This window comes from Bos taurus, chromosome 6 (genome assembly GCF_002263795.3).
Source record: "Bos taurus isolate L1 Dominette 01449 registration number 42190680 breed Hereford chromosome 6, ARS-UCD2.0, whole genome shotgun sequence".
NCBI classification, from domain to species: Eukaryota; Metazoa; Chordata; class Mammalia; order Artiodactyla; family Bovidae; genus Bos; species Bos taurus.
Window position 1 is genome coordinate 4,539,681 of NC_037333.1, and position 22,872 is coordinate 4,562,552.

The 22,872-nt window shown below is 40.9% G+C and overlaps 1 protein-coding gene across 8 annotated transcripts in view; it reads left to right on the forward strand.

Annotated features, from left to right (window-relative positions):
• Positions 1-22,872, forward strand: part of PRDM5 (PR/SET domain 5) — a 255,311-nt gene that overhangs the window by 13,006 nt on the left and 219,433 nt on the right. For 7 of the 8 annotated variants that reach the window (XM_015471480.3, XM_005207569.5, NM_001192907.2 and 4 more), the window contains exon 2: positions 18,630-18,713. In XM_015471480.3, the coding sequence (XP_015326966.1) occupies positions 18,630-18,713 (84 nt within the window). Of the gene's footprint in view, positions 1-8,834; positions 13,509-18,629; positions 18,714-22,872 lie in introns of those variants that run through there. The other variant, XM_024993341.2, reaches the window with a different exon arrangement.

Consider the following 22,872-nt stretch of genomic DNA (forward strand, 5'->3'; position numbering starts at 1 on the left):
TGAAGTCTTGTATTTCTTGATGTCCTTACAGATTCAGATTTGGTTGGTTTTTGTGACTGTAACAGCTTCAGTTAATTCAGCAAATGTTTATTGAGCAACTGCAGTTGTTAGGCTCTGGGGCAGTCACCAGAGACCGAAGGACAGTGACAGAAGCAGTCACTAGAGGTGTCCTGTGGCCTGCGGTTAAGCCCTCCAGTAAGTCTGCAAGGTGGCCGTTATTGTCCTTGTTTTATAGATGAGGAAACTGATTGTGAGGAAGGTTATATCCCAAGAAGGGAATCAATCAGAATCTGAACTCAGATCTTTCCATATACCTTTTTCACGAAAAAAGACCAAAATTTATTTTTCTGCATACTGATAAAATGCTTTATCCATGCTCATTTCCATTAGTATAGACACATACCTATACACAGTCTTTCATAAAGTTAACTTTCAGTTCAGTTCAGTCACTCAGTCGTGTCCAACTCTTTGCGACCCCATGAATCGCAGCACGCCAGGCCTCCCTGTCCATCACCAACTCCCGCAGTTCACTCAGACTCACGTCTATCGAGTTGGTGATGCCATCCAGCCATCTCATCCTCTGTCATCCCCTTCTCCTCCTGCCCCCAATCCCTCCCAGCATCAGGGTCTTTTCCAGTGAGGCAATTCTTCTCATGAGGTGGCCAAAGTACTGGAGCTTCAGCTTCAGCATCATTCCTTCCAAAGAAATCCCAGGGCTGATCTCCTTCAGAATGGACTGGTTGGATCTCCTTGCAGTCCAAGGGACTCTCAAGAGTCTTCTCCAACACCACAGTTCAAAAGCATCAATTCTTTGGTGCTCAGCTTTCTTCACAGTCCAACTCTCACATCCATACATGACCACTGGGAAAACCATAGCCTTGACTAGACAGACCTTTGTTGGCAAAGTAATGTCTCTGCTTTTCAATATGCTATCTAGGTTGGACATAACTTTCCTTCCAAGGAGTAAGTGTCTTTTTATTTCATGGCTGCAGTCACCATCTGCAGTGATTTTGGAGCCCAAACAAATAAAGTCTGACACTGTTACTTTAAAAAATGAGAAAAGAGTAAACTCATTTCATCATCTACCATTTCAGCAGTCACTTATAGAGATCCTTCTAAGTAATGTACTTTGGCTCTAATATTTTTAATCACATATTCTATAAGGGGGATATGATGTAATTTTCATTTGGGCTTGTTTTACACAATTATTCACTAAATGTTTATTGCCAAGATCTGTACCAGCTATTTGGAATGCAGTAGTGAACAAAATAGAAATTCTGGCTCTTGCTTAGCTTGCCTTTTAGTGACAGGAGCCAGGACAGAAAATTGACAATGAAAAATTAGAAACATTTTATACTGTGCTAAAATGTTGAAAGTCCTTCAGAAAAAAAGAAAAAGTAGAGCTGGGTATTGTTGACTTGGCAGAGTGGGTGGGTGTGTGGATGGATGGATGTTACTCTAAATAGGTGATTGGTCCAGGTATGGGCAATGACTTAAAGGATGGGAGGGAAGGAGCTAAACATCGCTAGAAGAAGAAAGGCCGCAGTTGGAGCAAAGGCCCTAAGATGAGAGTTTTCGTGCTGTGTTCAGGGAATAAGGAGAGCAGTGAGGTGGAATGGTCTTGTCGAGGGGCTGGGCACCAGGAGAGGAGGCAAGAGAGACCGAGAAGGGCCTTTCAGGCTACTCTGAAGCCGTTGACTCTACTTTGAGTGGAGTAGGAAGCCATGGCAGGGTTTTAGGCCAAGGAGGGACATGATCTGACTTGAGTTTATCAAGGATCGCTTTGACTGCTGTGTTGAGAATAGTTAGCCTCAGAGTAAACTAGGAGACTTGTTAGGATTCTTCTGCAGTAATCCACGTGAGAGGTGATGGTGGTTTAGACCAAGATGGTGGCAATGTTGGAAGTGTAGTTTGAAGACAGAATGTGCTGATAAGTGGAAGAAAGGTAAGGATCAAAGCTGATTCCAAGGATTTTAGCCTGAGAAATTGGGAAGATTGGATTGTCAGCCAGCAACTGAGATGGGGAAGATTTTGGTGCAGCAGATTTGAAGGGGGGAGATCTGGAATTTGGTTTAATGCATGTTGATTTTGACAAGTTTATTAGATAACAGGTATGAAGAAGGCAGTGAGATAACAGCTGTTGCACCAGTTCCTCCTTCCCACCCTTTATAACATCATTTTCGTCTGCTTTATGTGTCACAAACCTTACAGTACACCTTTACTCCTTTCCCTTTATACCATCAGTTATCTTTTAGAGCAATTAAAAAATAAGACAGATTGTGTTATTTACCTTTATTTTGGTTTCTGGAGCTCATCATTTCTTTGTTTTGAATTACATTTTTGTGTGGTATCATATTCCTTATGTGAGAACCATATCTTTCGAACATTTTTTTTTAAATTTTATTTTATTTTTAAACTTTACATAATTGTATTAGTTTTGCCAAATATCAAAATGAATCCGCCACAGATATACATGTGTTCCCCATCCTGAACCCTCCTCCCTCCTCCCTCCCCATACCATCCGTCTGGGTCGTCCCAGTGCACTAGCCCCAAGCATCCAGTATCGTGCATCGAACCTGGACTGTATCACAAGTCTAATGGCAATGAGTTTTCTCAGTTTTTGTTTTCTGAAAAAAGTATTGCATTTATTGACAGGTTTTTTTCTTTCTCATTATATTAAAGATAATTGCTACTTTTTTTGACTGACAACATTTCTGGAAAGTTTGCTTTCCAGAGGTTATAATATATAAGTGTTATATTCTTCACACATTCTCTTTTTTCCCCACTCGGCTTTCAAGATTTTTCAAGTTTTCTTTGGCTTTTAGCAGTTTGAATATGATGTGTTTAAAATTAAAAAAAAAAAAACACAACTTCTTTTCTGTGTAGTTTGATGTCTTTTATCATTTTTGGAAGATTCTTAGCCATTTTCTCTTCAAATATTACTTCTGGCCAAAACTTCTTCTTCTGGGGCTCCCAATTACGTGCATGTCAGACCAGTTGATGATATTGTCTCACAGCTCTTACATACTTTGTTCTGCTTTATTTTTCCCATTTTCCCACTCTCTTTCCTTTTAATAGGTAATTTCTGTTGCCTTCAAGTTTATTGCTTCTTTTCTTAGAGTGTCAAGTTACCTGGTGATTCTGTCAAAGGAATTAATGTTTGAAACCATGTTTTTTATTTCTAGCATTTCCACTGGATTCCCTTTTGTAGTTCCCATGTCTTAGTTTAAATCTACTATATTCTTGCATGTTATCTGCCTTTTCTAGTAAATTCTTTAACAAATTAACCATAACCACTGTTAAAGTGCTTGTCTGATAGTTCTAATGTCTGTGTCATTTCTGCATCTGATTCTGCTGCTTGCTCTGTTTCTTCACAATGGGCTGTATTTTTCTCCTTGCTTCCTTGTATGTTTTTTTTGTTGTTGAAGGAGAATTGCTTTACAGTATCGTGTCGGCCTCTGCTGTACCGCAGCATGAACCATGCCCAAGTATACACGTCCCCTCCTTCCTGAACCTCCCTCCCACCTGCCACCCTATTCCACTCCTCTCGGTGGTCACAGCCCTGGTTTGAGCTCCCTGTGTCAAGCAGCAAAGTCCCACTTGCTGTCTGTTTTACATATGGTAATGTATGTTTCCATGCTATTATTTTTTTTAATTTATTTTAACTGGAGGATAATTATTTTACAGTGTTGTGATATTTTTTGCCATATATCAACATGAATCAGCCATAGATATACATGTGTTCCCCTCCCCCATCCTGAACCACCCCCCCGCCCCCATCCCCACACACCCCTCCCTCCCCACCCTGTCCCTCTAGGTTGTCCCAGAGCACTGGCTTCCTGCACTGAACTCTCATTGGTCATCGGTTTTACATATGGTAATGTATATGTTTCAGTGCTATTCTCTCAAATCGTCCCACCCTCTCCTTCCCCCTCGTGTGTCCCCAAGCCTGTTCTCTATGTCTGCATCTCCATTGCTGCCCTGCGAATAGGTTCATCAGTACCATCTTTCCATGTACATGCTTTAATGTACGATATTGGGCTTTCTCTTTCTGATTTACTTCGCTCTGTATAATAGACTCTAGGTTCATCCACCTCATTAGAACTGACTCTGATGCATTCATTTTTTGTGGCTGAGTAATATTCCATTGTATATATGTACCACAGATTCTGTATCCATTCATCTGTTGATGGACATTTAGGTTTCTTCTTCTATGTCCTCAGTTCAGTCCAGTTGTTCAGTCGTGCCTGACTTATTGTGACCCCAAGGACTGCAGCACGCCAGGCCTCCCTGTCCATCACCAACTCCCAGAGCTTGCTGAAACTCCTGTTCATTGAGTCACTGATGCCATCCACCCATCTCATCCTTTGTCTTCCCCTTCTCCTCGCCTCTTCAGTCTTTCCCAGCATCAGGGTCTTTTCCAGTGAGTCAGTTCTTCGCATCAGATGGCCAAAGTATTGGAGCTTCAGCATCAGTCCTTCCAGTGAACATTCATGACTGGTTTCCTCTAAGATTGACCGGTTTGATCTCCTTGCGGTCCAAGGGACTCTCGAGAGCCCTCTCGTATGTCCTAGCTATTGTAAAAAGAACGGCAGTGAACATTGGGCTACATGTGTCTCTGTTACAGTTTTCTCAGTGTGTATGCCCAGTAGTGGGATTGTTGGGTCATGTGATAGTTCTATTCCTAGTTTTTTAAGGGATCTCCGTACTGTTCTCCATAGTGGCTGTATCAGTTTGCATTCCCACCAACCGTGCAAGAGGGTTCCCTTTTCTCCACATCCTCGCCAGCATTTATTGTTTGTAGATTTTTAATAATGGTCATTCTGACTGTGAGGTAATAACCTTGTTGTAGTTTTGATTTGCATTTCTCTAATACTGAGTGATGTTGATCATCTTTCCATGTGTTGCTGGCCATCTATATGTCTTCTTTGGGGAAATGTCTGTTTAGGTCTTCTGCCCATTCTTTGATTGAGTTGTTTGTTTTTCTGGTATTGAGTTGCATGAGCTGCTTGTGTATTTTGGAAATTAATCCTTTGTTATTGTTTGCAATTTTTTCCTTCCATTCTGAGGGTTGTCTTTTAATCTTGTTTTTTTGTTTCCTTTGCTGTGCAAAGCTTATAAGTTTAATTAACTCCCATTTATTTACTTTGTTTTTATTTCCATTATTCTAGGAGGTGGGTCAAAAAGTATCTTGCTGTGATGTATATCAAAGTGTCCCACCTATGTTTTCCTCTAAGAGCTTTATAGTTCCTGGCCTTACATTTAAATCTTTAGTCCATTTTGAATTTATTTTTGTATATGGTGTTAGAAAGTGCTCTGCTGCTGCTGCTGCTAAGTTGCTTCAGCCGTGTCCGACTCTGCATGACCCCATAGATGGCAGTCCCACCAGGCTCCCCCGTCCATGGGATTTTCCAGGCAAGAGTACTGGAGTGGGGTGCTATTGCCTTCTCTGAGAAAGTGCTCTAGTTTCATTCTTTTACATGTAGCTGTCCAAAAATCCTAGCACCGCTTATTGAAGAGGCTGTCTTTTCTCCACTGTATGTTCTTGCCTCCTTTATCAAAGATAAGGTGCCCATAGTGTATGGGTTTATCTCTGGGTTTTCTGCCTTGTTCCATTTGTCTGTATTTCTGTTTTTGTGCCAATACTATACTGTCTTAATGACTGTAGCTTTGTAGGATGTTCTGAAGTCAGGAAGGTTGATTCCTCTAGCTCCATTCTTTTTCAAGATTGCTTTGGCTATTCAGCGTCTTTTGTGTTTCCATATAAATTGTGAATTTTTTTTTGTTTTTGTTCTGTGAAAAATACCATTGGTAGTTTGACAGGGATTCCTTTGAATCTGTAGATTACTTTGGATAGTATATTCATTTCCACAATATTGATTGTTCCAATCCAAAATTGTTATATCTCTGCTTCTATTATGTCATCTTTGATTTCTTTCATCAGTTTTTTTTTTTTTAATAGTTTTCTGCATACAGGTCTTTTGTCTCTTTAGGTAGATTAATCCCTAGGTGTTTTATTCTTTTTATTTCAATGGTGAAGGGGATTGTTTCCTTAACTTCTCTTTCTCATTTTTCATTATTCGTGTATAGGTGTGCAAGGGATTTCTGTATGTTAACTGTATATCCTGTGGCTTTACTATATTTATTGATTAGCTCTAGTGATTTTCCGGTGGAATCCTTAGGGTTTTCTATGCTTAGTATCATGTTACCTGCATCTAGTAAGGATTTTGCTGCTTCTTTTCTGATTTGGATTCCTTTTATTTCTTTTTTCTTCTGATTGTTGTGGCTAGGACTTCCAAAATTAGGTTGAATAATCGTGGCAAGAGTGGGCACCCTTGTCTTGCTCCTGATTGTAGAAGAAATGCTTTCCGTTTTCACCATTGAGAATAGTATTGGCTGTGGGTTTGTTGTATATGGCTTTTATTATTTTGAGGTGGGTTCCTTCTATGCGTACTTTCTGGAGAGTTTTTTAAAATCATAAATGGGTGTTGAATTTTGTCAAAAGCTTTTTATGCATCTATTGAGATGATCATATGGTTTTTATCTTTCAGTTTGTTGATATGGTGTATCCCATTGATTGATTTGTGTATACTGAAGAATCCTTGCATCCCTGAGATAAATCTCACTTGATCATGGTGTATGATCTTTTCATGTGTTGTTGGAGTCTATTTGTTGGAATTTTGTTGAGGATTTTGCTTCCTTGTATGTTCTTAATTTTTTTTTTTGAATGCCAGTGTCATGCAAAACAATCAAGAGTGTAGTAAATAGTATTTATGCTCTGAAATACATGCTTTTGTTTTGTCCGGTTATTAGTGGAGGAGTTTGGATCAGTCTGGGTAGGAGATAAGGTGGGTTTGCGTTATGCTGCTTTTGTTTCTTTCAGTGAACCACAGGCTTCAGGCTGTGAAGCTAGGCTGCCTTGTGGCTCGGGCGGTGCTCCGGGTCTCGGTGTCTGTGGCTGCCTCAGTCAGTCCGGTAGGAGGTCAGGCGGGCCTTCTTCTCTCAGTGAGCCCCAGGCTCCGGGCTCTTTTGGGCTGCCTTGCAGCTCGGGCGGTGCTCTGGGTTTTTCTCAGTGTCTGTAGCTGCCTCCGTTTTCTCCTGTCCCTGAGTGCCTGCACCATAGAGGGGTCCTCTCACCCAGCTGCACGCTCTGCCCTAACCCTGTAGTAGACTGCTGTGTTGTTATTTGAGGTCTCTGTTCTCTGGTTCAGCTTCACTCTTATCTGGGGTTGGTTTATCAGCCTGAGCTCTGGGAGTTGAATTTCCATAGCATTCCTATCTCTCTTTCCCATGAGAGCCAAACGTTTGTCTTGCATCAGTGGTTGATGTTCTGTGGGAGAGTGCTTCCTGTCCATACCCAAGGGTAGGCATCCTCTGAGCGTTGTGGTACAGGTTCCTTAGCCTCCTGCCCCTCCTTCAGTGGCAGTGGGTCTTTACTCGTGTCTTGGAGGTGACAGAGTTTGCTGCTTTTCTTCTTACAGGGCAGAAGGGTCAGGGTGGGAGATGCAGGGAGCGCATGTTTTGCAGCAGCTGCCGTTCTCTTATGCCTGCACCACTGAAGGTGGCTCTGTCCTCCCTTCTGTCCCCGGGTTTCCCTTATATGGAGACGTCCTTGGAAGGGAGTCTAAGCGTGTGAGCTCCCCTTGGGTCTGCGGCTGCCGTTGGTTCTAACACAGGCAAGCTGTTTCACATGCATTCTTTAGCAAACTTAAAATGTTAGTTGATTTCTCGCTTGTATGGTAGTGGGCAGCTCCTCCTTATGATTTGTCGTAGATAACCTAGTGCTCTCCTCAAGAAAAGTAATTATTTTATAGTTAATCAACCTTTCTTATTTTTAGGGTAGGAGTGAATCCTTGATGAATATTGAACTTTGAAAAATTTAACATTAATGGCATTTCTATATTTTCTTACTGTTTTTAATACTTAACAAATCTATCAGTTTTGAAAAATATTTTAAAATCTCCCACTCAGGTTCTTCTTGCATTTCTCATATTTTTATGCTGCTGGTTTCTTACTGTTCTGTATTCTTCATACGTACACTTTATATCATTATGTAATGTTCTGTTTTACTCTGGTGAGTTCAGCCATTAATTGAACCTTGTCTGATACACCATTGCCTTTGTTTTCTTTGCTTTTATCTGTATATTTTTGTCTACCCAGTTCAATAAATTTTTTTATTACTTTCTTTTATCTTTTTGTAATCATGTGTAGCTAGGTTATAGTACATAATGCAGATTTATAATCTCTTCATTTCATAAGAGATTTAAAACTTCATATTTAGTGTAATGACTGATATAACTGATTTTTATTCTTGTCATCTTTATGCTTATCACTTTATCATTGTATTTTAATTTTCCTTATTTTTGCTGTCCAAGTCACTGTTCATTCTTTTTCCCTCTCTTCTTAAGGGCAACTCACACCTCAATTTGATGATTTACTTTTCCCCTTTCATAATCAGATGCATGTCACTTTTATTTGATAGCTGGCACTCAGCCATTTTCTCCACACATATGGTTTTGCCCACAGGATGCTCATTTCTGTGTTAACTTCCCTCATCTCCTCCCTCACCCATTGCTCCCCCCAACCTCTGCCTACTGTACAACCTTGGAATTGCTTTTATCTTCCTGCCTGCCTGCCACCCCACTAAGTTTTGACAAAATGGTATGTTACTTAATTTCTTTAAAAACATTTTTTTTATTGCTTATACATATTAAGTTTCATAGAAAGAACATGTCTGCGTAGCTTTCTTTTGGTGATGACAGTTGAACAATACTCATAAAACATAACTGTTCTTGAGTAACTAATAATTACCAAAAATCATAATTGTACAATATTGAAAAATATACAAAAAATACGATTATTGGAGAACAGTTGCTCTACAGTGTTGTGTAGGCCTCTGCTGCACATCCTCACGAATCAGCCACAGGTACACGTATTTCCCTCCCCCTGAGCCCCCTCCAAGTTCCCAGCCCACCCAGCCCTCGGGGTTGTCACAGAAAAGAGTGGAGCTCTGTGTCACACCGCGAGTGCTCCCAGGCTATCTGTTTACATGCGTGGTAGTGTGTGTATTTCCACGCTGTGCTCTCAGTTCGTCTCTCTCCACTGTTCTCTGTGTCTGTGTCTGCATTCCTGCCGTGCAGATAGTTTCATCAGTACCGTATTTCTAGATTCCACATGGATGCTTTAATATACAGGATTTGTGTTGCTCTGACTTCCTTCACTTCGTATAATAGGCTCTAGGTTCATCCACCTCATTAGAACTGACTTGAATGAATTATTTTTTATAGCTGAGTAATATTCCATTGTCTGTATGTACCACAGCTTCTGTATCCATTCATCTGTTGGTGGACATCTGGGCTGCTTCCATGTCCTACCTCTTGTAAGACTGCTGCAGTGAACGTTGGGGTACACCTGTCTCTTTCAATTATGGTTTTTTCATGGTATATGCCCAGTAGTAGGATTGTTGGGTCATACGGTAGTTCTGTTCCTAGTTTTTTTAAGGGATCTCCATACTGTCTTCCATAGTAGCTGTGCCAATTTACATTCTCACCAGCAGTGCGAGAGGATTCCCTTTTCCCACATCCTCTTGACCATTTATTGTTTGTAGATATTTTAATGATGGCCATTCTGACGTGAGGAGAAACCTCTTTACCCAGTTAATTGTGTTTCATTAATTTTGTGTGTTTGTGCACCATCTATTCATTTTATTTTTCTGATTTCTGTCATTTATTCTGGCTCATTTGTTTAGAAACTTTTCAGTTCTTTTTCTCATATCATGTGGATAATCCTGTGTCTGAATCTGTGTGTATCATCAAACAGCTCTCCTTCCCATCAGACTGTGAAGGATTTCCTGACTGGATATGTGATTCTCAGGTTGTTGTGTTTCTCTTTCAACTTATTCTCCAAAAATATTTAACTAGGCAATTATGTGTTTTCAATTTTAGAAGTTTCTTTATTGAGTGCTGCACTTGAATCTCCTTAAATTCCCTTATGTAATTGACATATTCTGTTTATTTATTTATTTTGCCATGCTTCATGGCCTGTAGGATTTTAGTTCCCCGACCAGGGATTGAACCAAGATCATCGACAGTGAGAGCATGGAGTCTTAACCACTGGACCACCAGGAAACTCCCAACGTAATTCCCTTTAATTAAAGTACTCTCTCCTATAGATGTTCTGTTTTACAAGTATGGATCTTATTTTTCTGTTTGGTCTCCCTCGTAGGCAGCTGGGCCCTTGTATAGGCAGTCTGCTGTGGTGGTTTTACTGATGCTCACGACGGGTTATTGGGGAACACTGTGGCATCAGTCCTGCCCTGGAGGCAGACGGCTCTTTGTGGCCTGCAGTGGCAGGTGGGCTCTCAGCGGCCTCCTGGCTTTCTGGTCTCCTTGCACTTTGCTGGGCTGCAGGGATAGGATGGACTGTGGGCTGTGGCCCTGCCTTCTGTGACTTCCAGCTTCTTTACAGGATCCCCTGGTTCCCAGTCCTCAGCACTGCCTCTTGTGCTGTTTTCCAGTGAAGTACTCAGGCTTTTTGGGAGAATGCCTCACACCGGTTCTGTGCCAGGACCTAAGACTTCACTTATGCAGCTTCACATACATGCTTGTGGAAGTTGTTTTGCTCAAGAGAACAACTGGCTTAGAGCTGGGGTTGAAGTAAAAGGTGCTCCTTTCAGGTTATTGTATTCCAGAATCACTTCTCCTTCACAGCTCTCCTGCATTTCCCATTTCATACTCCTTTTATAACTGATGCATTTTTCTGCTTTATCCTGGGCACTAGCGCAGTTCTTTGCTGATGTTTGTTGTGTCAGCTCAGAGTAACAGGCACCTGCAGTAATCTAAACCTCAGAGGTTATGCTCTCTCAGTAACAAGGTGTGCATTTGCTGCTATCAGTTCAGTGGCTGCAGATGTCAGGGTGGAAAATTTTGCGATTCTCTCGGGCTTAAAATGGCTGCTTTAGCCCCAGTTATCATGATCTTATTCCAGATGAGGATAAAGAGGAAGTAACCAAGGCATTAGGGTGTTTGTTACCTGCCGACTCAGCTCTCATTTAAGAGCTTTTGTGGTTGGTTCATACTATGATTTCTGCTTTCAGGTTGTTAGCTCTCCTCTCTGCCTAAATGGAGAGCTGATAATGCAGTTTTTCTACGTAGATACATTAGTGCCCTCACAAAGGTCAGTGTTCTAATACTAACGAGAAAGGAAAAGAAGATTGGATATTCTTCATATTGAGCTTTTTAGAAATGCGCTTTTTTGGTGGCCTACTTGAATTGCAAGAGCACACACATGCACAATAGTTGGCCTTGAAATATAATTATATTCTAAGTGGGGACTCTAGCCTCCTTTTGTGAAAAACATTATTTTACATATAAATGATTCAACTGCAGATTGATTCACTTTAATATAACTTGTTTCATTTATATGTATATGTGTTTTATTTGCTGAACCATTTCAAAGTAAATTACAGGCATTATGACCATTCGTTCCTCCATATTTCAGCATAAGGACATTTTCCTAAATAGCCATACTATCATTTTAGCATCCAACAGAAATAAGTGATTTCTTAATGTCTTCTAATTTCAGCCCATATTCAAATTACTCTAAGTACCTCCGAAATGTTTTTATAGCTGTTTATTTTTGAACTAGAATTCTCATGGACCACCTCTTATACTTAGTTATGTCTATTAAATCTCTCTTAACAGTCTCCCTCTTCCCATTCCCTTAAAAACAAAACAAAGTAAAAAAAAAACACAAAAAACAGTTAATCTCTGAAGAGAGCAGGCTCTTTGTTTGTGGTATTTGTTTTCTCAAGGCACATTATTTAATGTGTTTCTCTGTTGGTGGTGGTGTTCAGCTGCTAAGTCATGTCGACACTTCTGCGATCCCATGGACTGTCCAGGAGAAAGGCTCCTCTGTCCATGGGATTCTCTCAGTAAGACTACTGGAATAGGTTGCCATTTCCCTGTCCGGGGGTTCTTCCCGACCCAGGGATTGAACCCACTCTCCTGCATTGCAGGTGATTCTTTACTGCTGTGCCGCCCGGGAGCCCTATTTGTTTCTTTGTCTTCTGTATTTCTTCTAATATGAGGGTTAGATATGTACTTTAAAAAAAAACAACACACAAAACCACACTGATATGTGTTAAGCACTTCTGTCTGCCCTCAGGAGCCTCAGGAAACAGTGAGTCTCGGCCGTGGGAGGCAGGAAGGAGCACAGGCAGCGTCTCCCGCTCCCCGGTTACGTGGTGCACCTGTGCTCCCTTCTAGATGGTGGGGTCTCCCCAGGCGCCTGGAGAGAGACAGGGCAAGGGGAAGAGGTCTGTGCCCTCTGGAGGTGCCTGGAGAGCCTAGCAAACGCCCCTGTCACATGTCCCTGTGACAGACACTGGGGAACGAAGGGCTGGGATGATTTACTTCATTCTGTGTTTTAGTAGCAGGCATCTAAGATGGTCTTTCTCTTAGTAATGCCAACACTGCGCTGATGCAGCTTGCCATTGTAAAGATGTAACATAATCTGTAGGTTCATACTGTATGGATACCTATTTTACTGTCATGCTTTTACCTAATGGTTTTAGCATTCATTTGATAATCTTTGCCTGAATCAGTTCCTCCTCTTTTTATAAATTAGATTCCTCTGTAAAGAAGAGCTTTCCTTCATTATCTTCTGCTGTTTGGTTATCCTGATGTAGTATTATTGTTGAAAAGAGGAGAAAATGCTTAGTTCTTTCTCTTTATTATTTTTTATAGGCTAATATGGCAAATGAGGTGTTTCAAAAATTCTTTTTTTCTCTTTCTGACAATCACTATGGACTTAAGAATGTGTTAATGTTTCAATTACACTCTTGTTTTCTTTGATTCTCAAATTGTTTTAAGTTTGGTCTATGGACGCTAGGATTTGAAAGCTGAAAGGAATCTTGCTGCTGCTGCTAAGTCGCTTTAGTCGTGTCCGACTCTGTGCGACCCCGTAGACGGCAGCCCACCAGGCTCCCCTGTCCCTGGGATTCTCCAGGCAAGAACACTGGAGTGGGTTGCCATTTCCTTCTCCAATGCATGAAAGTGAAAAGTGAAGGTGAAGTCGCTCAGTCGTGTCCAACTCCTAGCGACCCCATGGACAGCAGCCCACCAGGCTCCTCCGTCCATAGGATTTGCCAGGCAAGAGTACTGGAGTGGGGTGCCATTGCCTTCTCCTAGAAATCAGCTAATCCATATCTATGACTTCCCAGGTGCTTTAGTTGTAAAGGATCTGCCTGCCAGCGCAGAAGACACAGGTTTGATCCCTGGCTCGGGAAGATCCTCTGGAGAAGGAAATGACAACCCACTCTAGTATTCTTGCCTGGAAAATCCCGTGGACAGAGGAGCCTGGCAGATTACAGTCCATGGGGTCACAAAGAGTCTGACATGACCGAGCGACTAAACAACAAGGAATCTTAGAAATCAGCAAATCTGGATCTCCAAGTTTTATAGCTGAGGAAACAAGCTCAGAAGCTCGTCCACTCTGTTGTGTCACAGGTAATTAGCGGCAGAGCAGGGGTTAGGATCCAGGTCTCTGGAATCCTCAGTGCTTTCCTCACTGAGCAAAGCTTTCAGCAGTAAAGCTTGCTTTCACATTCTTGCTAATAATATTAGTCAAAATGACAGAAAATGGCCCACATGCTTCCAGTCATACTTTTTTTTATTAAAAGTTATTGTCTAGTCTGGTGGGTCCCAAGTTGAATGGATATTTATCTGCATTGTTTAGAAAGCGAAGAAGCACTGTTGTAGTCTCAGCGTTGAGCTAGTCAGAGAAGTGAGTTTGACTTGGACGATTTGGTGTTTGCAGGTTGAATTTGTCTTACAGTCACATTTTATTTGATCTGCACAGAATTTTGGAAACTTGAAATTTATTGCCTATATATATATATATACAGAGAGAGAGAGAGAGAATACTAGTGATTTCATATACAAATTTAAATTGTTGGTTTCAGTAAAATATTCAGTTGGAGTTGGAAAGCTTTTAAATGTGCATGTCCCTCCAGCTGCCCTCCTGGCCACTCCCTGCTCTATCCTGTATATATTTTTGTCTGATGTTGTGCTGCTTTCCTGCCTCATCTTGTAAGCATTTGGGTTAGTGATTCTTTAGATCGTTGGAAGCAAGGAATTCTAGGAAGATTTCTTGAATATAGGTTGAAGGTAGTAATAATCAGACCCACAACCAGCAAGAAAATGGTAGAGTTGATAGTTTTTTTTTTTTTTTTTGCTGCTAGTATGAGATCTTCAACAGCTAAATCACGAAGTAAAACCAATGATGACAAGAAGTCAGCTAGAAATTTTTGAAATTTTCAAGGAGATAGTTAGAAATGTTGCTTTCCTTCTAGTCATTAATTATGAACTTCACGTTGGGTGTTGAATAGGCTCATGCACCTGGTCAGAAATATCTGCTAGAGAAGGGAATGGCAACCCACTCCAGTATTGCCTGGGAAATCCCAGGGACAGAGGAGTCTAGTGGGATATGGTCCATGGGATTGCAAAGAGCAACTGAAAACACACCTGCATATATAATTTATATTATGATGAATCCTATGAAATTTTCATATATCAAACATGATCAAATACTAGCAATTTCATACAGTTCAACCAAAAGAGAAAAGTTACAAGTATATGGAGTGTGCGCCCTAAATCTTCCTTCCATTAGTACATTACCCAAGCAATATGAAGCCTGCTGAGGTAGGAGAGACTTACTCTTAGGTTAGAAGTATCATAGAAAATGGTTAGTGAATAAAGCTGTGTATACATTGAAATTACAATTATGAGGAAGCGCTGCTTGTATAATAGAAATGACAGTGAACAGAGAGAGAATGAGGCTGGACAGCAGGTGCTGGGATTCTTAGGGGAAGGCTAAGAGTGGGTCCAGTAAGTATAAAAATTTCATCAAAAGCCAAATATAAATTGTTTTAATTGTCTTCAGTGTTTCTTACCACAAGTATATGGGTATCTAAGAGTTAACTATTGATATTTTATAATCTTGCAGCCACAGAAACTCGTTTATTTGATCGCATCATCCCAGTATACTCACTAGTGTGCTTTGAAGGCAATTTTACCAAATCGAGAGAGCTAAATATAAATTTATCTCCTCTATCTGAATTTTATGTCAGTGTATTTCAAATTGAATTGCAGCCCATTGGTGCGTTGTGAAATTAATTTGATTATTCACTTCTGTCAAAACTAGTGTTTTTTCAAAAGTGAAGTAAAATGGAGTAGAAAATATGAAATACATTGTACAGAGTAAAGGCAGTGTTACTTCAAGACGTTTACATTTTAGTTTTTAAAGCGTGTGTTTCTGTGCACAGCTGACCTTTGACCAACACGGGAGTTAGTCCACACATAGCATACGGCTGGCCCTCCACATCTACGGTTCTTCCACACCTGTGGATTCAACCAGCCAGGGTGACGCGACTAAAATATCCATTTAAGTGGACCCACACAGTTGCAACTGTGTTAAGGGTCAGCTGTGTATATGTGCGTATACTAGAACAAGATGCAGAATGTATTTCTTGGCTCGAGTGAGAAATTTGAAAGCTGTATTTATTATAGTTTGGTAGTTTTATTTTATGACAAAGTGATTGCTCACTATTAGTAGCAAAGCTTTAAACTCAGATTCCTGATTCTTATTTTGAGTTTTCAAAGCTTAAGAACTTTAATAATCTTACTCGGTCTGCATCTAAGCAGGCGTTTTCCCCCTAATCCCAGTTGTTTTCTTGGGTTTCTGTCTCTTTTCAGGCGTTTGAACCCTGCTTAAGTGCCTGATACAGTTTTCCGTGTCCTCTGGGTTTGTGCTGTGGAGAGGGGCTGACTGGCACAGGCACATCTCTTTGTAAAGTGTATTCTCAGATGGTTTTCTTCCGCAGTAGTTGATGAAGGCTAAATATATGACGAAGTGGAGTGAAAAGTTGAACTATATATGCATTAATACCAAATCCTCAAATTTATTGCTCAAAAAACTGCGTAATACTTGGTTTTTGTCTTTGAAGTTGGCTAAAATAGCCAAATAGCAATCTGCCTGTTGGTGTACTTGTTTTGGTTTATTTAGGATTATAGTTTTGATTTCAGGGGTCTTCCTAGCATTTTCTGCCTCCTAGTTAACATTCAGCAATAGATCTTCCAGACTCTGCTGTTACTTGTGACTTCTCAGAACCTCTTTCCTGTATCTGTCAAGTGAGGGCCTGGGTTGTTGTTACCGTTTAGTCGCTAAGTCGTGTCTGACTTTCTGCGACCTCGTGCACTGTAGCCCACAGGGCTCCTCTGACCGTGGGATTCTCCAGTCAAGAATACTGGCATAGGTTGCCATTCCCTTCTCCAGGGGATCTTCCTGACCCAGGGATCGAACTCCCGCCTCCTGCATTGCCAGGCAGATTCTTCACCACTGAGCCCCCAGGGAACTGTGTTAGCTAGTTGTGCTTCCTTTAAGCTTTAACACTTAACTGTTGCCAGGAGTTGGGTTTTCTGTTGTTCATTAAGTCATTTATATTCCTTGAAACACTATTTTGGTGGCTTTTTCCCCCCTTAACAATGTTCATCAGAAGTTCCGCCATGTCCTTATGGAGGGAAGGGTTCTACTGTAGAATAGTCACGGAAGGTTTGGGGGAGACTCACAAGGACGTGCGGGATCCCGTGTCTTCTCTGAACCATGTCTGTGGCATGCTTGGCTGGACAAGCGTGACCCCACTCCCAGTCCCTCCAGCCCCTGCTTGATTGCCTTATTGTGAAGACAGTTTTGCTCACCATCCACCCTGCCTCACAGATCCCTCCCTGTGGGGGCCACTCCTGGTTTTGCCAGCGGTTCTTATCTGGGAATTTGTCCTGTACACAGCTTTCCACATCCCACTCCCAGAGATTCTGATTTTAATAAGCTCAGGATTCTGAATTTGAAACAAGTGACCCTGGTGAATGAATCTCTTGATGGTGATTCAAAGCTTGTGCTTGGAGAAGCCCGGGTTCATGGAGTGCCTCCTTGGTTGATTGAAGGATTGGCAGGAGAATTTAAACTTTATTTATGAACAGTCTTCCTTTGAGAGTGGCAAGCCTACTTCTTTTCTGTTCATAATTGGGGTGAATTTATAGTTTTTATGGAAATCAGGTGATTTTCTGCCTGGTAGGCTTGTCTCTCAAGTCAAGCAAGACTCTGCTTCTCGTGGCTGCAGAGGTTTGAAACATTAAAGTATGATGTTCAGAGTCTTGTCAGAATGTAAATGTTGAGCAATTTAACCCTTTTATGTTGGCTCCTGTGTTGTGGTTTCAGGCTGTTTGGCTAAAAATAGATTTAAGTTGGATTTAGATATGTAAATATTTTCTGTTGGGTAAATTATTTAATATTTTAAATGTGTTTCAATCACTGGGCAGGAAGATTTAGAGAAAAATTTTTTCCAGAAGAGAAATAATAGTTTATTTTTGTATCTTGATTATTGATTATTGTACTAATTCATTTTCTTTCTTTTTTCTTTTTTTAAAAATTTTATTTTATTTTTAAACTTTACATAATTGTATTAGTTTTGCCAAATATCAAAATGAATCTGCCACAGGTATACATGTGTTCCCCATCCTAAACCCTCCTCCCTCCTCCCTCCCCATACCATCCCTCTGGGTCGTCCCAGTGCACTAGCCCCAAGCATCCAGTATCGTGCATCGAACCTGGACTGGCAACTCGTTTCTTACATGATATTTTACATGTTTCAATGTCATTCTCCCAAATCTTCCCACCCTCTCCCTCTCCCACAGAGTCCATAAGACTGTTCTATATATCAGTGTCTCTTTTGCTGTCTCGTACACAGGGTTATTGTTACCATCTTTCTAAATTCCATATATATGCGTTAGTATACTGTATTTATGTTTTTCCTTCTGTCTTACTTCACTCTGTATAATAGGCTCCAGTTTCATCCACCTCATTAGAACTGATTCAAATGTATTCTTTTTAATGGCTGAGTAATACTCCATTGTGTATATGTACCACTGCTTTCTTATCCATTCATCTGCTGATGGGCATCTAGGTTGCTTCCATGTCCTGGCTATTATAAACAGTGCTCCATGAACATTGGGGTACACGTGTCTCTTTCCCTTCTGGTTTCCTCAGTGTGTATGCCCAGCAGTGGGATTACTCTCCAGAAAGCAGAAATAGAAGGAACACACCTCAACATAATAAAAGCTATATATGACAAACCCACAGCAAACATTATCCTCAATGGTGAAAAATTGAAAGCATTTCCTCTGAAGTCAGGAACAAGACAAGGGTGCCCACTTTCACCATTACTATTCAACATAGTTTTGGAAGTTTTGGCCACAGCAATCAGAGCAGAAAAAGAAATAAAAGGAATCCAAATTGGAAAAGAAGAAGTAAAACTCTCACTATTTGCAGATGACATGATCCTCTACATAGAAAACCCTAAAGATTCCACCAGGAAATTACTAGAAATAATCAATGACTGTAGTAAAGTTGCAGGATATAAAATCAACACACAGAAATCCCTTGCATTCCTATACACTAATAATGAGAAAACAGAAGGAGAAATTAAGAAAACAATTCCATTCACCATTGCAATGAAAAGAATAAAATACTTAGGAATGTACTAATTCATTTTCAATATAATCATTACTATTCAGGGTGAAAAGTTTGGACCCTTTGCTGGAGAGAAGAGAATGCCTGAAGATTTGGATGAAAATATGGATTACAGATTGATGTGGGAGGTGAGAATCTGATTTTAAATATTTAAAATATGTTTCTCTTTGTACTATTTAATTCATTTATAAGGTTAGGTTAATAGATATTGATATTAGTTGACTGTTTAAGCATTGAATGTTTTAGTTTTAAGGAACCTGAGTACCTTGAGAGTTTAGCATTTAAAAAAAATTGTTGAAATATATAACTAGATAATTATTCTAGAACTCTGAATCAGTTTATATACTTCATCATTAAAAATGTTTAATTAATTGATTTATTTGTCTGACCTCGCCAGTTCTTATTTGCAGCCTGTGAGGTCTTTGCTCTTTGCTGTGGCATGTGGGGTTTTTTTTAGTTGCTGCATGTGAACTTTCAGTTGTGCCATATGGGATCTAGTTCCCTGACTAGGGATTGAACCTGGGCCTCGTGCATTGGGAGCCTGGAGTCTTAGCTACTGGACCACCAGGAACGTCACTGTACTTCATCATTAAAAATAAGTCATCCGTGAATAAGGATGTTTGGATTTAAAGATAAGCATATTCTTTTTATGGATTTAGAATTTGATTTCTGAAAATGAAATTATGTTTTTTGTTTAACTTTTATTTCCCAATTGCAGTTCTAATTGCACAGGAACAATTCCGAGCTTTATATTGGAACAGAAATCCCAGCTTAAAATGTACTTTACTTTTAAAAACATATTTAAAGAACTATGACACTGTTGATAGTCTTTTGCAATCTAAAGTCTCTCTAATGCAGGAATTTATATATGCAAATACACATACATATATATTATGTATATATTTGGAGAATTTTCATCCTAGCTTATGGCACTTACTTTCATTACTGTTCTTTTCTAATCTTTAGAAAAAGAAGGGCCTAGGGGGTGGAAATGGAAAAACAGAGGTGTGGATATTGTTTGAGAAAAGCTGGAAAAGGAAACTCAGTTCCAAGCATTTTATTTGGTGGGTTCCATGAGGGGATTGGGAGCTGAGGTATGTGTGGATGGGGCTGAGAGAAGTAGGATCGTTAAATCAGAGAGGGATGCAGCGCTGGACCAGAGAACCAGGCATACACCGTCTCTCTGAATGTGCATTTATCAGTTAGGGTCACCAGAGGTGTGGGTGGGGGGTGTGTTTCCCCCAGGGGATTGGCTCACATGATTGTTGGGGTGCCACGCTGGAGCCTGTAGGCTGGAAACTCAGACGGGAGCTAAGACTCCAGTCTTGAGGAAGAACTTCTCGAGCATACCTGTTTTTGCAGTTGAGTCCTTTGGTTTGGTCAAAGGCCACACAGAGTGTTGACAGTAATCTCCTTTATTTAAAGTCAGCTGACTGTAGATGTTAGCCACATCTGTAAAACACCTTCAGTGAAACCTGGGTTACTATTTGATTAAATAACTGGGTACTGCCATCTGACCAAATTGACACATAAAACTGTACTATCTGCAAGCAAAACAGATTTTTAAGCATCACCGTATTGCTGAAACTGTTGGATGTAGGGAGTAGGGTTGCTTGAGAAGGAGATTCTTGAAAGATTTCTGAAGTGCAGGTGATGGAAAATGGAAATTTTATAATATAGTCTTTAAGTGGAAAATGTTACAGGTTTGCCTTAATTTAATATACTGTTTTAATTGTTTATGTTTATAAACCTAAAAAGATTTCTAATGCCCTTAACTGTTTTTTGGGCTTCCCTGGTGGCTCAGACGGTAAAGTGTCTGCCTGTAATGTGGGAGACCTGGGTTTGATCCCTGCGTTGGGAAGATCCCCTGGAGAAGGCAATGGCAACCCACTCCAGTATTCTTGCCTGAGAAATTCCATGGATGGAGGAGCCTGGTGAGCTACAGTCCACAGGATCGCAGAGTCTGACACAACTGAGCGACTTCAGTGGGTTTCTGTTTTTCTATAAGGTGTTAACTTTCTTAGCAGTTAATTTTTTTACCATAAAAATTTTCAAAAATCAAACATTTATGTGACAAAATAAATAAACCACACATGATAAAAACATAAGTTATTAAAGAGGTCATTAATGACTTTTGATATTTGTTTTATTGTCTCTAAAAGTTTTAATGTTGTGGTCAGGTTAATATCTTGCATTGAAAAAGAAATCTTCCATATGGGCAATGTAAGGAGGCTGCCAGTGCCACAGTAGACCATCTCTGCATTCTGTGTTCCTGTGGTTCTATGGTATCTTTATTGTTTGTTTTTACATTTCAATAATATACCCAATTCTCTCACTTTTCTACCCAAAGAGCTATTGATTATTAAATCATTCTGTATTCAGGTGGTGTTATACTCATGTAATGATTGCTGTTCTCTGTTTTCTTTTACTTTTTATTTTATGCCTGTTTTGATTAAACAATATTTGTACTTGTGACCCAGTTCAGAAGGGTACTGGTGAAGAGGCTTCCTGTGCCCCACAAGCCCTCTCTTCTCACCTAACAGCTTGGATTCCTTTAATCCAGGGTTCACGTGCTTCTCCCTCATGGACTCCTTCCTTCCGAGTCTGGTCTTCAGGCTTGTTGCTGGGCTCTGCGCTGCACTCTTGCACTGCTGGGCAGGGCAGAGGATGCTCTCAGTGTTACAGCTTCTTGGGGGAGCATTTGAAAACAATCAACACACCATCTGAACTGCAGCAAAGGTTTGCTGTTGGCTAGCTTTAGTTCTGTTCCTTATTGTGTTAATGGAGAGAGTGGCTTCCTATCCTTGAGATGCATTCTTCAAGTCCATTTTTGATGTTTTAGCTTTGGAGCTGCCAGGATTCAGAGGGTGCACAGAGAAAGGAGGATGACTGGTTCTACTGCAGTCTTCCCCTCTTGGAACCCTTTGAACCCTCTCAAAGGGAGATAGTGAGCCTTCCCTCCCCTGGTGGGTAATTTGGGACCAGTTACTTAAGTCATTTCTAAGTAACAGTGGTAAAGAATACGCCAGCCAATGCAGGAGATGCAGGTTCAATCCAGATTCCCTGGAAATGGGAATGGTAACCCCCTCCAATATTCTTATGTGAGAAATCCCATGGACAGAGGAGCCTGGCAGACTGCAGTCTCTGAGGTCACAAAAGAGTCAGACACAACTTAGAGACTAAGTACACCCAGTGGCTCTAGAGTGAACCATTTTCAGCTCTCAGATATGTGGTCCTTCTCCAGCCAGTGGTTGTCTATGCTGTGGTTATGGAGCAGGAGCCAGGTAGTGCTGTGGTGTCTGCAAAGTGACGTCATGCAAGAAGGCACACGGCATGATAGCTCTTTGTCAGTTTATATTTTGGTTATGGTGTCCGCAGTTATGGTGGACAAGGCCACGGGCCCCTAGGGGGCGTTTCACACCAGAGGCTTGGAGGTACGGGTGAGGATTGTGGTTACTGGTGTGCCTGAGTCCCTGTTAGTGTGGGCCAGGTGAGGGTTTCAGTGGGGAGTGTTGACTTTGTCTGCTGCAGCCTCCCCTCTCCCTGCTGAGGGGCAGCTTGGTGCTCACCGATGCCCACTGCTCAGGGCATTCACCGGCACCTCAGCCTCCCTTTGTGTTGGCCACCAGGATTTGAGATCGGGGTCTGAAGAGACTGTCTCCTCTGTCCTTAAGTCTCCTTGATACCTCAGGGTTCTCATTTAAATTTTAGCAAAGGAATTCTGGATTTCTGAAGCCTCGGGCCAATTATAGAGTATGAAGTTGGAAACCAGTGCTCCATTGTGAATGCTTCTCATTGCTAGTTTGTGGAATGTGCACAGTTGTCTGTATTGTATTCTGTTCCTTCCTTAAGTAGAAGTCTTTCTGCATACTTTTTCCCAGGTGGTTTGGGGTCTGAGATACATTTTCTTCTGTTCTCTACCTGCTCAGACTTGGTCTAAGACCAACATCCATTGGAGTAATGTTGTTAAAACTCTCAGTAATCTTTGTTTTTAAATCTCCAGGATCTTCTCTTTTTGTAATATTTTCTTCATTATTTCAAACTACAGCTCGAATGCCTTTTCTCCAGGCACTGTCTCTTATTCTAACACGTATCTCTAAGTTGTGGTACCTTTATATTGTGTGGGCTTCCCTAGTGGCTCAGTGGTAAAGAATCTACAGGAGATATGGGTTTGACTTCTGGGTCAGGAAGATCCCCTGGAGAAGGAAGTGGCCACCCACACCAGTATTCTTGTCTGGGAAAACCCATGGACAGAAGGCGCCTGGTGGGCCACAGTCCATGGGGTTG